The sequence below is a fragment of the Convolutriloba macropyga genome, chromosome 7 (assembly GCF_964194025.1).
Source record: "Convolutriloba macropyga chromosome 7, txConMacr16.3, whole genome shotgun sequence".
Lineage (NCBI taxonomy): Eukaryota > Metazoa > Xenacoelomorpha > Acoela > Convolutidae > Convolutriloba > Convolutriloba macropyga.
The window spans coordinates 53,197,616-53,211,352 of NC_134474.1; the positions used below are offsets into that span (position 1 = coordinate 53,197,616).

The window sequence follows — 13,737 nt, forward strand, 5'->3', positions numbered from 1 at the left end:
AAAGGTTTTGAAAGTCATGAAAAAAGGTTTGGAAGGTTTGAAAACAAAAAAAGACAAAGCAGCAATACAATCCAATTCTTGGATTGTAAAAAAGGAGCGCGCCTAAATAATAGCCGTTGAGAGGTTGACAGAGGCTATTAAACAACAAAAGGAACTTGTAAAATCGAAAACTCACCAGTAATTTTTGAAGCAAGCTACAAAGTCGTTAAAACTGTTAGATTTATTTTCAAATCACTTATTCGTTAATAATGGTCTTATCATTAATAAGACAAAGTAACAGAACAATAAAATCAACTGCAAAGCACGCAAAACTCAATTGAAAACAAATAGAATCAAAGTCTTAAAACATAACCGACTAACGTCGGGCGACTTGCTCTTAAACGACCGGCGAGCGGTTGGCTTCGTGAGTACCTAGCCAATGTTTAGTGAGGATAGATTTACCTTGATTGAAGGGGCCTGAGATTAGGGTAATAGACGATGACATCACGCCATATAACAGCCGCATCAACAAAAGAATTAAGGAGAGAGAGAGAGAGAGAGAGATTAAACGTGAGCGAGAAGGAGAAGGAAACAAACTCCAGCTAACACAGAGAGAGCGAGAGAGAGCTAGGAATTTTTTCCATGATGAGATTCGACTCAACAACCTCAAGTTTTCTAAACCTGTTAGTAACTAAATCATATAGAAAACTTAGTGCAAAATTCCAAAGAAAAGTTTCCACATTTCGCAGTAAAGAACATGTTCAAATACATTTTTTGCCTTTGGATTTTTTTCATGTAATTCATCTGCAAGACTTGAAAAGCTTCGTTGGCCAGTAATGATCGTTAAACTCAGAAAAGGACAAAAATACAGTAAATTTTAACAAAATCTTGCAAAAACTCGTGATAATAATATCTTCAGAACACCATTCCATTGTCTCAAGATACTATCTTGTATGCCTATTTCCAGCCCTAAACAGCTTCACTGGCTCATAAAGGTCCATAAACTTGGAACATGATAAATTTTCAAAAATTTTTCAAATTGAAATTTATCGAAAATTTTCTAAAACTCGAGTCATTAAAACAATGATAACCATTAACTCTAGAAACAAAGCAGCAGCTTAGTATCAAACCTCGAAGGAGGCTTCTTGGCTCTTGATGCTGGAAAAACCTAAAAAAAATGACAATTTCAAAAAGATTGGCGAAAATTTTTCAAAAAAATGCTTAAACTCGTTTAATGTTAAAATGTTTAAAAACACTCCACTGCATCTAGAAACTATACAATAACTTGTTATCAAAATCACAAAAATTGTCAGAAAAAATGAAAAAATTGCAAGTTTTAAAAAAAACAAATAGATAAAATTGTGATAATAAAAAGTTGAAAACCACTCCATTACCACTAAAAACTATGCAGCCACATATTATCAAATCCTCAAGCAGGTTTCCTGAACCCTGAGGCTGAAAAATCTTGAATGACAATAAATGTTAAAAAAATTAAAAAATGCTATTTTTTTTCGAAAAAAATGAGAAAATTCGTGATGTTAAAATCTTGAAAAAAAATTCCATTACGTCTAGAAACTATACAGTAACCTATCATCAAAACCTAGAGGGGGCTCCTTGGCTCTTGAGTCTGGATAAACCTAAAAACCGACAAAAATTTTCAAAAACCTTGAAAAAATTTTTTTTCAAAAAATTGCAAAAATTCGCAAAGTTGAAACGTTGAAACCATTCTATTACCACTAGAAACTTTGCAGTAACCTACTATCAAACCATAGAGTGGGTTCCTTGACCTCCAGAGTTGATGTAACTCCTCAAAAATTTAACAAAAGTTTTACAAAAATGACAAAAATTTTCAAAAAGCTTGAAAAAAATTGTGAAAATTTGTATAAATTTGCGTGTTTTTAGCGACCGGTTGTTCTTTAGTAACTGGCCATGGGGGGAGGTGCTGATGGGGGTGGCAACAGTCGGGTAGGGGGGCAACAGCGCGGTGAGGGGCAATAGTGGGGGGTCAACAGTTGGGGGGGGGGGGTCTTCAACCTCTAAGAACCGCTCTTCACACCATAATTATAGGTCTCCAAAACAGTTTGAGCTGAAACAGAGCTGAAAGGCTCTAAGAGCACTTAATGCCCGCTGGGCGCTACCTCTTTATCCCGTTTTTGAGGACGAAAAGTCAAAAGCGTCAGACGAAAAATCGGTCAAGCGAAAATTGCATAAAAAAGACCGACAGGACTAATATAATTGCTACAAACTTCGTTTGAGAGCAATTAAAAACCGTATCGTAAGTTGGGTTAAGTGCCTTTGGAGGGTTTAAACAACAGCAGCTATGCACTATTAGAACACACGTATCACTTCAGAAGTTTTACTGCAGAAAAAAAGATGAAAAGAAGTACAGCGAAAAGAGGAGTAAAATTGCCGCATGTGAAAATTTCCTCTAAAATATTTGCTCGCCGAAATTTTGTTTGAACGCCTATTTCTAAATTCACTTTGAAAAATTTTATGCCTAAAAACTGCTCGCTTTTCTTACTACTCCAGTGTGATTAGAATCACTATTCCAGTTTGACTTCTTATTGACTAGAAGAGGTCGCAAAAAGTGTGAATAGATCTTAAGATAGCGCACCTATGAATTTTAATTCTTTGAGTTGTAAAAAAGACAGCGCCCCAAATGCACTCCGAATGCTTCAAATTGTTAAGAAAGCGCCTAATTGATAGCTATTGATAGGCTGACGGCGGCTATAAAACACAAACCAAGTTTACCGCAAAATCAGATACATCTGCTAACCGACATTAAGTCTCGTTAAAACAGATTGTAATCATTGAGCTACCTCGCGCCAGACCGGAAAATGTTGCCTTCGAAATCAGACTGTTAAATTAATTTATATTACTAAAATGTAACCTAATTTCATTAATCAAGCGCGTTTTAGCTTTGGGTGGCAATAATAATCATCAAGTTTTTGAACTCAGACAAAACTTCGCGCCAACTCTCGTTATCTGAGTTATGAATTTTGAGGGACTTGGCATAAACTGTTTTTAACTTCTCTTTGAACTGATTTGTCTCCACTTCTTTCTTGGTCGATTTTCTCGTGTGACTAGGTGCGCAGAATTTGATAGTTGAGAGAAGAGTTTTTCGTAGTTGTGCAATGAATACTGTTGACAAGGAGTGCGATTGGAAATCTAGTCTCTCCAATGTTGTAAATGCCTCGCTCAGGAGTGCCACTGCCGTGTTCAGCATTTTGGATGTCAACTTCGGAATGGTTATATCTAAAACGGTTTGTCGGGCAATGACAAGATAAACATGTTGAGAGCTGGCAACTCATTGATATTCATTTTTGACAATACCAAAATTGGATATTTCGAATATGTCAACATCGTTTGTCTTATGTTGCATAATCGATAGATTTTATTAGATACATTTTATTGACTGTCAACGGTGAATCACAGACTTCCTCTCCTTTCCTTAGAGATGTAAGTCATAAATGTTTTAAAGTTATAACAATTGACCAAAAAAGGCTTTCCAGAAAAGGTTTAATCCTAACCAGTATTGTAAAAATGCCAAAAAGTAAGAACATACCCGGCAGATTGCCGGAAAATAGCCGCCGTTGATTCCAATAAGCATGATTGGGACTGAAAGAATAGAAGATATTGAAAAAAAAGATTTTTGTACAAAAACATTTTTTAAGTCCGATTTATTTTGATGGCATTTCGTAGTTGAACATACTTCTGTTTCTTAGAGAGAGGCTACAGGGGCTACTATCAATACCAATAAGCATTAGAGATGGTAACTAAGACTTATAGGAACGACGGTCAAATAGCGGGCATCCAAAATTGGGCTTTATGGGTTTATCCCGTTTCTACTTCTGACTTCAGTTTTTTATACTGACTCTGTTGATTTTGAATTGCTTTGCTGAGCAACTGATGTTCAAAATCACTGTTAGCAGAATGAGAGAAGAGAGAAACTAGCCTAGAGAAGTCAAAAAGATATCACGCAAAATATTGAAAAAGCGGCAAAATGAGGTAAAGCGAAAGTAAAAAAATAGGAGCGCTATAATAGAAGATGAGGGCGGCTATTAAACATCCTCAATGTGTATATGCCAGGGCGCTGAGAAGATGAGGGCGGCTATTAAACATCCTCAATGTGTATATGCCAGAGCGTGCAAAGAAACGTTTCATATTCGCCAGGCCATCAGACTAACAATTAGGCGACCCCTTAAATCTGGACACCTGCAATATATCTTCACGGAGCTGTCGCATCACTACCGATTATTAACTCTTGGGGATTTCGAACTGAAAAGTACTAACTGATTAGTTGGAACTCGATGAGAGCGACACGCTCAAGCTGCACTCTGGCATATAAGTCATCTCTCTCCAGTCTGGCTTTCTCCACAACTGCTGACGGCGAACACTCGAAGCTCTCATTCTCGTTTAAATGAAAACAATCAGCAGCCTTCGAGTAATGGAACTCTGCTAATGCATGTATTGACTTCTCCGCGTCCTGCTCGTACCTGTACGCTTGATGATACAGGGTTCCAAGACCTTGATGGATTTCTCCCAACCGCAACAAATGACGCTCTCTGGTCAAAATGTCCTGTTCAGACATTAATTGAGCACCAATGTTAGACGGCGGGATGCAATATTTCATTGCTTTAGTTAGATTGTCGATGACTTCTTGTTTAGCACGTTCTCTGGCCTTGTTGGAGGAGAGTGAGTCGGTGTTCTCTTGTATGAGTCTTCCGAGCGTGAAGTGGGTGCTGCATAGATCCCAAGTGAGGTTCCTCAACAGAGACTGATCGCCGGTATGCTCCAAATTGGCTAAAGCTTGTCTGTAGTAATCAATTGCCTAAAATAGTAATCAAACTTGCCAAACTCTATGGACAGACATATTACACATAGCCGGCAGATTGCCGAAATAGCTGCGAAATAGACTTGTGTGCCGTATACTGATAGAAACAGATACAGATATAATCAAATAACTATGTAAAAAACATCCAACCATAAATTAATAAGGCTTGTTAAACTTCACTACGTAGAAGCAATTTTATTAGGGACCTTTATTACACATTTAGTCACGTATGATCAAAATCTAATCACGCAAATGACTTAAAATCTTTTTTACTAGAGAGTGAAAAATGACGTTAGTGAGACGTCACGCGCCCAAATGACGTTAGTAAGAGGAAATTTGACATTTTCAGCTTTGCTGTGTGAACAAATGCAAAACGAAAAAAGAGTAAACAAATGCAAAACTAAATCAACATTTTGCTAGCAACATGAAATTATGGCAGTCAACAAAGCACATGATCGCAAAAATAAACAAATGACGAACAAAACTTAGAAAATTTTACTGATACAATGCCTCAAAATGAGTACAGAACAGGAATATTAAGAGCAAATGCAAAAAAGTCAAAAACTGAAACATAGAAAAAGGGACAAAGGAACAACATCAAGGCATGATTCAAAAGATTCAGACAAGACCCAATACCTTTTAAAAACAAAATGGTGCCCTAGTCAATAAAAGCGATTGTAAAAAGATACAGCCGATTAATAGACAACAATTACGCCGCGCTAAAAGGCCAATGAGCACAAAAAAACAACGAAAACCAACACATGTAAAGCTCAAGAGTCCACTAATAAGATTTCTCAAAAAGAGTTTAAAAATGATAAAAGCCACTGCTATGAACTCAAATCATCACTTAGATTCAGGTATGACTCAACATCTACAGAAATACCATTGCCAATAGTGGGAGGTTTTAGGACAGCAAAATGAACAAAAAAATGGCAAACTTGAAAAATTCTAACTTTTTTGATAATTTGTGCTCTAAACTAAATAATTCAGTCGATTATTTACGCCTTATTAGCAGTGAGTGATTTATCTGATCATTAGTCAGATTGAGTGATATGCGCAACACTACAAAACATAAACGCAAACTCAGATTTTTGATAGCAAAATATCGAATTCATGAAAAGCAATATGAACGCACGCCATTAACTAGATTTATTGACACCTAACATATAAAAGCAAAGAACTGCCATTAATGAGACTATGTGATAAGACAATAAAAATACAAAACTGGCAAGAACTAAAAAATCACCGACAAGTTTTGCAAACAAGTAATGACAACGTAGTTAACACATTTAGATAACAAATGAAACTATTACATAGCTTCTATAATGCCTCATTGGAGAGCCAATGAGAGCAGTCGTTAAGACCTCATTATAAGCTTAGACAAAAGAACTACAAAACCAGGTAAAAGTTAAAATAAAAACTCGTATTTTATTAATATAGCCCGCGAATTGCCGGCAAATAGCCACCGTTGACCCGCTTGAGGCACATCGGGATGGAAACAGTAAAGAGAAAAAAATTAACAAAATTAACAGTGCCTAAAAGTGTTGTGCAGTATACAATAATTCGGCGTGCAGTATGTTATATTCTAAAACTACACTCAATTCAGCTTATAAACTGAAGGCTATTAAGCTTAATACTGATGTAAAGCAATCGCTCTTATGAACTTTGATAACCTAATGCACTATGACTAAATGAACGGGATTTATCGCTTTACCCCGTTTCTTTTCATTTTGGCCGGCTTATGATCTTGACGCGGATTCAATATATTGCGTAGTTAACGAGAAAGAATTTCAAATCCATCCTGTTGATAAGTCATGAGTTAAACGTGAAAGTCGTCACTTCTGTAAAACGAAAAACGTGTTCAAAAGGTAAAGCAATTATTTTTTCTAACAAAGGGAGCGCCTATATAATAACCATCGAAAGGCTGACGGCGTCTAATAAAAATAAGCAGGGTGTAAATTCTCCAAGCCATTAACTGCCCATTGATGAACTAAAAAAACATTATATGATTATTACACATGTACGCCTAATTTCAGAAAAACCTCAAAATTAGAAGTCAAAATTGCTGCACATGAAAAAAATGCTTTTAAAAATAAAAATACTATTCCAATACCAGTTTCCAGCTCCACTCCAAATTAATTGAAAAAAATCACTCTTCAAATCTCGCTCTTGCTTTTGCGCTCTCTTAACTACTCCAGCCTGATTAAAATCACCACTCGAATTTGACATCTCTTGACATGAAAAAGTCGGAAATGTAAAAACATATCTGGCTTCGCAAATGTAAAAACAGATCTGCAGTCTCAAAAAGTAAGCAAAATCTGGCATCGTAGATCTGCAGTCTCAAGAAGTTAGAAAAAAACGAAATTTCTTTTTATTAAACGATGAGATAAATTTTGATTAGGAATTTGTAAAACTGATATAACTGATTGCTGCTTCTCTTAGCTGCTCTTAAATAACCTTCAATTAGAGTAACGAGCTCACTTCACCTTATTTCCTTAAGTAAAGAAAAGTCAATTTGAGAGTGAGGTAGTCATTTTTGAAAGCGAGGCCAGTCATGTTTCACCAAAAACTTAATCACGCGAATGAACAAAACGTTCGCTCTAGTAAGAGTGAAAATGACCTCACGCACGCAAATCAGTTGAAGTTACATGAAACAATGAACAAAAGCAGATTCGAAGTGATCGTGGCATCATATGGTCGTGACAAAAATTTTGACAGAATAAAAACATACCAGGACAAGTCCTGAAACAACTCAAAGATTTTTCATAGACAAAACCAAGAAATGAGACAATGAATTGACTCCGAAACCACTTTAAAACCATTCGCGAAACAATTCGATGAAAAAACGGTAAAGAAAGAAGTCCGGTTGCAGCATATGCACAAAGTTTAGCTCTCAAAGACCGAACGTTTTTCCAATACCGAAAGACCGTTCTCTCATTCCACTTTATAATTGGAGTAAAAATGCACGCCTCCAAACCACTGGCTTTTTTGCCCAATTTCCCGTTTGGGCGTGAATAAAATCACCACTCAATTACTCAATTTGACTTCAAAAAAAGCAAAACCGTGTGAACAGATCTCCAATAAATTTCAAAATCTTTGAATTCTAAAAAACCAAGAGGAAGCCAATTATAGCCTCAGCTATCGCCTTGCGGCTAACTAAAACATAGCTAGCAGATTGCCAGAAAATAGCCGCAATAGTTTCGTAGATCTGCAAAACGATAAAAATCAAGAGACGAACATGTTATATTTTGATTATGAAAATGTATAACTTATTGCTGGTTCTATTCGCTGCTCTTAAATAACCTTCAATTAGAGCGACACACAGTCACTTGATCTTATCTCTTTGAATTAAACTTAAGAAATTCAATTTCAGAGTGAGGAAGGCATTTTTGAGAGTTAGGTAAGTCACGTGTGACCAAAAACTTCATCAAGCGAATGAAAAAAAAATAAGCGAAAATACAATCCCAATCATATGGATTGTAAATAAACAAGAAACACCGCAGTATAGCTACGTTCTCAGCTGACAACTTCGCAGCAATAATAACATAGCCGGCATATTGCCGGAAAATAGCCGCGATAGACGCATGTGGCCTTCCATGGCATTGAAGCAACTAAAGAAATAAGATAGACAGATCGACCACCAGACTTTAAATAGACCACTAGACTTTTTGGCATAGATTCGGACTGTCATTTGTTATGAGACCCTAACGCTCTATAAGGAAAAGCCCTAATAGAGCTTTTTCAAAATAAATAATCAAAATCAAAGACTCTAATACGCAAGCATTAGGGCATAAACATTTGGCACTACTTCGATGCACACTATTGATCTTTAAATAGTAAATGTTCATAAAATTTAAAGTTCATCAAGTGAGTTCAGAAGTCATTTTTTGAGTGAGGTAAGTCACGCAATTGACCTCAAAAGCAAAAAAAAGACGTCACGCACTCAAATTTTAACTTCAAAGCACTAGAAGTCACTGAAACTGAAAAAGTCATCGCAAGAATCATCGATGGAGACGACGAATAAAAAACGATGTTCCCAATAATGCTCCCGCTATCGCTTCGCAGCTATGAAAAACCATTAGCGTAGCGTGAATTCGGAGACGCATGAACTCTGTATTTGAATGTAACTTTAACATTTTGGTGTGCGAGTCGATTTGATTTTTTTAGTCAAGTTGTGACTCATTAAATGCAAATTGCCAAATAAATCTTTGAATCTACAATTATTCACTTTTATCAAAGAAAACAAATAGCAGCTCGTACATGTTCGTTGAATGTTAACTACCTTGTAATAGTAACTTTTCTCCATGGAAGAAACAGCGCCATCATTTTCTTTGGCCGCAGAGTGCTCACTATCCTCATCTTTCTGTTTAATTATGTCTCCGTGCTTATTTGAATCTGCACTCTTTGGATCCGATTGGACCCCAATCAAGTGGGCCCATATTCTGCACAGTCTGCCCGTGTTACCCAGCACCAGACCCACATTCGCCCTGTCTCCTATCTGGGTGAAAAAATGATGTGACCTCTCAAAGTGTGTCTTCGCCAACAGCAGTAGATCCTCGGGTTTATTCGCATCACCTAAAATGTTCCTCCTTTTCCCTTCAAATTGGTATCGCTTTCAGATACGCCATTCGATGGTAACCTTTACTTTCAACTTTCATAAAAACACGCGAACACTTAAATTCAACGAAACTGTACATCACACCACAAACTCTGGGTTGTTAAAATTTGCTCAGGATCTACAACGGGGTGCTTATTTGAATGTAGAAGAATCGTGCTGAAACATTAGGCCAGACTAACTTTTATTATCAGGTGAAGAATAGTTTTCCATCAATCTGTTCTCGTACATCCTCCCGAGCTCATTGTTAACATTTCCCAGCCTCTTGAGAAGCGCTTCTTCGCCCTTAAAAGCCCACTCTTGTACATCTATGACGGCGGGAGAACTCTTCTTAGACACGCTCACTTCAGATGACCCCAATTGCGACTCAACCGACTTGCTCCCATTTTGACCTGGTTCACCGCCACTCACAGAAGCTTTCACATTTGACTTCCTACTCTTAGATGTCTTCTCCATTTTAGCCACAGCACTCTTATTTGTCCGGTTGTAGGGGCTGTTCCAGCGTCGCTCTAATACCGTTGGGGAATCATCTCCATTACTGTTGCTGGTTTTTACAGAGGACGTGACTGGTACGTGTTTAGCAGTGCTGATATGTTCTCTGCACAGACTGTAGATACTTGCCGCTGACTCAATACACTTCGAATATCCTCCGCATATTGAGAACTGGTCCATCTTTGCGTCTAAACGTAAAAACAACAAACTTTTTAATTCCCAAGTAGTTGTAATAATTTATTTATTGCAACATATATGCCAAGGAGTGTACAGACAGCAAATTTAAGTGACCACTTGGTATATTTTTCGGCTAGCTCTTAATTTAAAATCAGTTGTTTTCGATTGAGTGCATTAAGTGAACTAGCAGTGCAGAATAATGTAAATGGTTCACTAAGAAAGAGTTTAGAACTGCTTTCATTTGTGATGTAGAGAGCAAGTGCATATATCGTTTTTTTTACCCAACAAGCTATTTTTTGGAGGAGATGTGTGTGGAAATCTAGGTTTTTATCCAGGTTCACTCCAAGGTATTTCACAAACTGTTTTCACAAACAGTGGTGGATGACTTCATTGACATTAACAGTAGTATATCGTGAGCAGATCAGGGGGGGGGGGGGTAAAAGGATGTACCGATGTATTAACATTAGGTATAGCCCATTAGGTATAGCCCATCTTCCCTCAAATTCCAAGGATGTACCTCACAGCATGATACCCAAGCTGTTCACACGAAGTGGATTAGAAAGATAATACCTCAATAACAAAATAGTAAGGTCAACTACCCATTCCCATATTACACTTTACTAATGTAAAATTCCAGAGATGTACCTCACAGCAAGATACCCAAGCTGTTCACACGAAAGCGATTAGTTAGTTAATGTTTTAATATTAAATTAGATTGGATGACTCATTTACACTTATGTACGACTTACGTGATTTTCAAAAGTGTACCTCACAGCATGATACCCGTGCTGTTCACACGAAGGGAATTAGCAAGATAGTGCCTTAACAACAAATTAATAAGGTCATTTACCCATTACCATATTACACTTTACTGATGTCAAATTCCAAAGAGGCACCTCACAGCATGATACCCAAGCTGTTCACACGAAGGGGATTAGCAAGATAATACCTTAACGAAAATATCCCGCGCAGATAAAAAATACCCGATTCGTGCCAAATATAGCCAATTCTTGGCAAAAATACTTAATTCTTTCTAGCAAATACCCAATTCTTGCCACAAAAATAAGCAATTCTAGGCAAAAAATACCCAATTCTTGCTAAAAAGTACCCATATTTTGACAAAAATACCCAATTATTACGAAAAATATTCAATTATTGCCAAATTATCCAATTATTGCCAAAAACTACCCACTTTTTGCTGAAAAGTACCCTATTCTGGCCCGAAATACCCAATTCATTGTCAAAAAGTACCCAATTCTTGAAAAAACCCAATTCTTGGCAAAAAAAACACCCAATTCTTGCTAAGCAATACCCAATTCTTGCTAAAAATACCCAATTCTTGCCGAAAAATAACTAATTACTGCCAAAAATTACTCAATTATTGCCAAAAATACCCAATTTTTGCTAAAAAAATACCCAATTCTTGCTACAAATAACCAATTCCTGCGAAGAAATACCTAATTCTTGAACAAAATACCCAATTCATGCCAAAAATACCCAATTCTGTCTAAAAATATCCATTTCTTGGCATAAAGTACCCAATTCTTGGCACAAAATACTTAATTCTTGCCAAAAATACCCAATTCTTGGCAAAAATTACCCAATGCTTCTTGTCAAAAAATACTCAATTTTTTTAACGAAAAGAGCCAATTATTGCCAAAAAATACCCAATTTCTGCTAAAAAAATACCCAATTCTTGCCAAAAAGTACCCAATTATTGCCAGAAATACCCAATTTTTGCTAAAAAATACCCAATTGTTGCTGAAAAAACCCATTTCTTGCCAAAAAGTACCCAATTTCTGCTAAAAAATAGCCAATTCTTCCAAAAAGTACCCAATTATTGCCAAAAAATAACCAATTCTTGGCATAAAATAACCAATTCTTGCCAAAAAACACCCAATTCTTGGCAAAAATAACCAATTCTTGGCATAAAATACCCAATTCCTGGCAAAAAAACCCCATTCTTGCGAAAAAAAAACCCAATTCTTGACAAAAAATACCCAATTCTTACCAAAACATCCAAAGCTTATCCAAAAATTTATCCAGTTTGAGCCGAAAGCACCGAGTTTTATCAACATATTCTAAAAAAATTTCCCAAAGATGAAAGAAATTCACTCAAATTTTTTCTAAATTGTTCTAATTTACTCCCATTATTCCCACAATTTCAGAACCTTATACGTTTCAAAAACTATATTGGATAAAACATCTATAGTGGATCAAGTGTAAATTACGATTTATTGGAGACTCACTTTTAACAAAAAAAAATAAGAACTGTTTCTCGCTAATTAACAAAACTTTGTTTGTAAATAGATAAGCCTTTAGATTTCTTTTAAAACCACTCATTTCGACTCTTTAGGTCATTTACCCTTTCCCGTATTACACGTTAAAAATGTCAATTTTCAAAGACGTACCTCACAGCATGATACCCACGCTGTTCATACGAAGGGCACTAGCAAGTTACAGCCTTAATAACAAACTATTTAAATTCATTTACCCTTTCCCATATTACACTTTATTAATGTCAATTTCCAAAGAAGTACCTCACAGCATGATAAAGAAGCCGTCCACACGAAGGGGATTAGCAAGATAGCTCCTTAACAACAAATTAGTTGGGTCATTTACCGTTTCCCATAATACAATTAAATAATGCCAATTTCCAAAGACGTACCTCACAGCATGGTAACCACGCTGTTAAAACGAAGGGGACTAGCAAGATAATTCCTCAAAAACAAATTAGTAAGGTCATTGACCCCATCCCATATTACTCTTTACAAATGTCAATTTCCAAAGACGTACCTCACAGCATGATGTCCAAGCTGTTCACACGAAATGGATTAGCAAGATAATCCCTCAATAACAAATTCCAATTCTTGAAAGAAAACATTCCAATGTTGTCAAAAATGCCCAATCATTGCCAAAAAACAACAAATTCTTGAAATGAAACATCCAATTATGGCCAAAAACATCGAAATTTTGCCAAAAAAAACACCCAATTCTGGGCAAAATAACCAATTCTTGGCATAAAAAACGCAATTCTTGCCAAAAATGCCCAAATCTTACCACAAAATACCCAAATTTAATCCAAAAATTTATCCAGTTTGAGCCGAAAGCACCGATTTTTATCAACATATTCTAAAAAATTTCCCAAAGATGAAAGAAATTCACTCAAATTTTTCCTAAATTGTTCTAATTTACTGCCATTATTCCCACAATTTCGTGATTTCAGAACCTTACACGTTTCAAAAACTCTATTGTATAAAAAATCTATAAAGAATTAAGTGTAAATTACGATTTATTTGACTCACGTTTAACAAAAAAATAAGAAATGTTTCTCGCAGCTTAACAAAATTTTGTTTGTAAAAAAGATAAGCCTTTACTTTTTTTTAAAACTACTCATTTCAACTCAGCATGAAACTCATGCTGTTCACACGAAGAGGATTAGCAAGATAATCTGTTAATGAAAAACTATTTAAGTCATTTACCCTTTCCCATATTACACTTAAATATTGTCAATTTCCAAAGACGTACCTCACAGCATGATACACCCGCGTTTCAAACGAAGGGGACTAGCAAGATAATTCCTCAAAAACAAATTAGTAAGGTCAATCACCTTTTCTCATGTTACACATTACTAATGTCA

The 13,737-nt window shown here is 36.1% G+C and overlaps 1 protein-coding gene across 1 annotated transcript in view; it reads right to left on the bottom strand.

The window, feature by feature from the left end:
• Positions 1–2,824: 2,824 nt before the first annotated feature.
• LOC142343155 (erythroid differentiation-related factor 1-like) overlaps positions 2,825–13,737 on the bottom strand; it is a 75,088-nt gene continuing 64,175 nt past the window's right edge. The window contains exons 11-14 of the mRNA XM_075394851.1: positions 9,611–10,108; positions 9,096–9,388; positions 4,273–4,810; positions 2,825–3,234 (exon numbers count right to left, since the gene is read on the bottom strand). Of these exons, the coding sequence (XP_075250966.1) occupies positions 2,894–3,234; positions 4,273–4,810; positions 9,096–9,388; positions 9,611–10,108 (1,670 nt within the window). The 3' untranslated portion in view covers positions 2,825–2,893. The remainder of the gene's footprint in view (positions 3,235–4,272; positions 4,811–9,095; positions 9,389–9,610; positions 10,109–13,737) is intronic.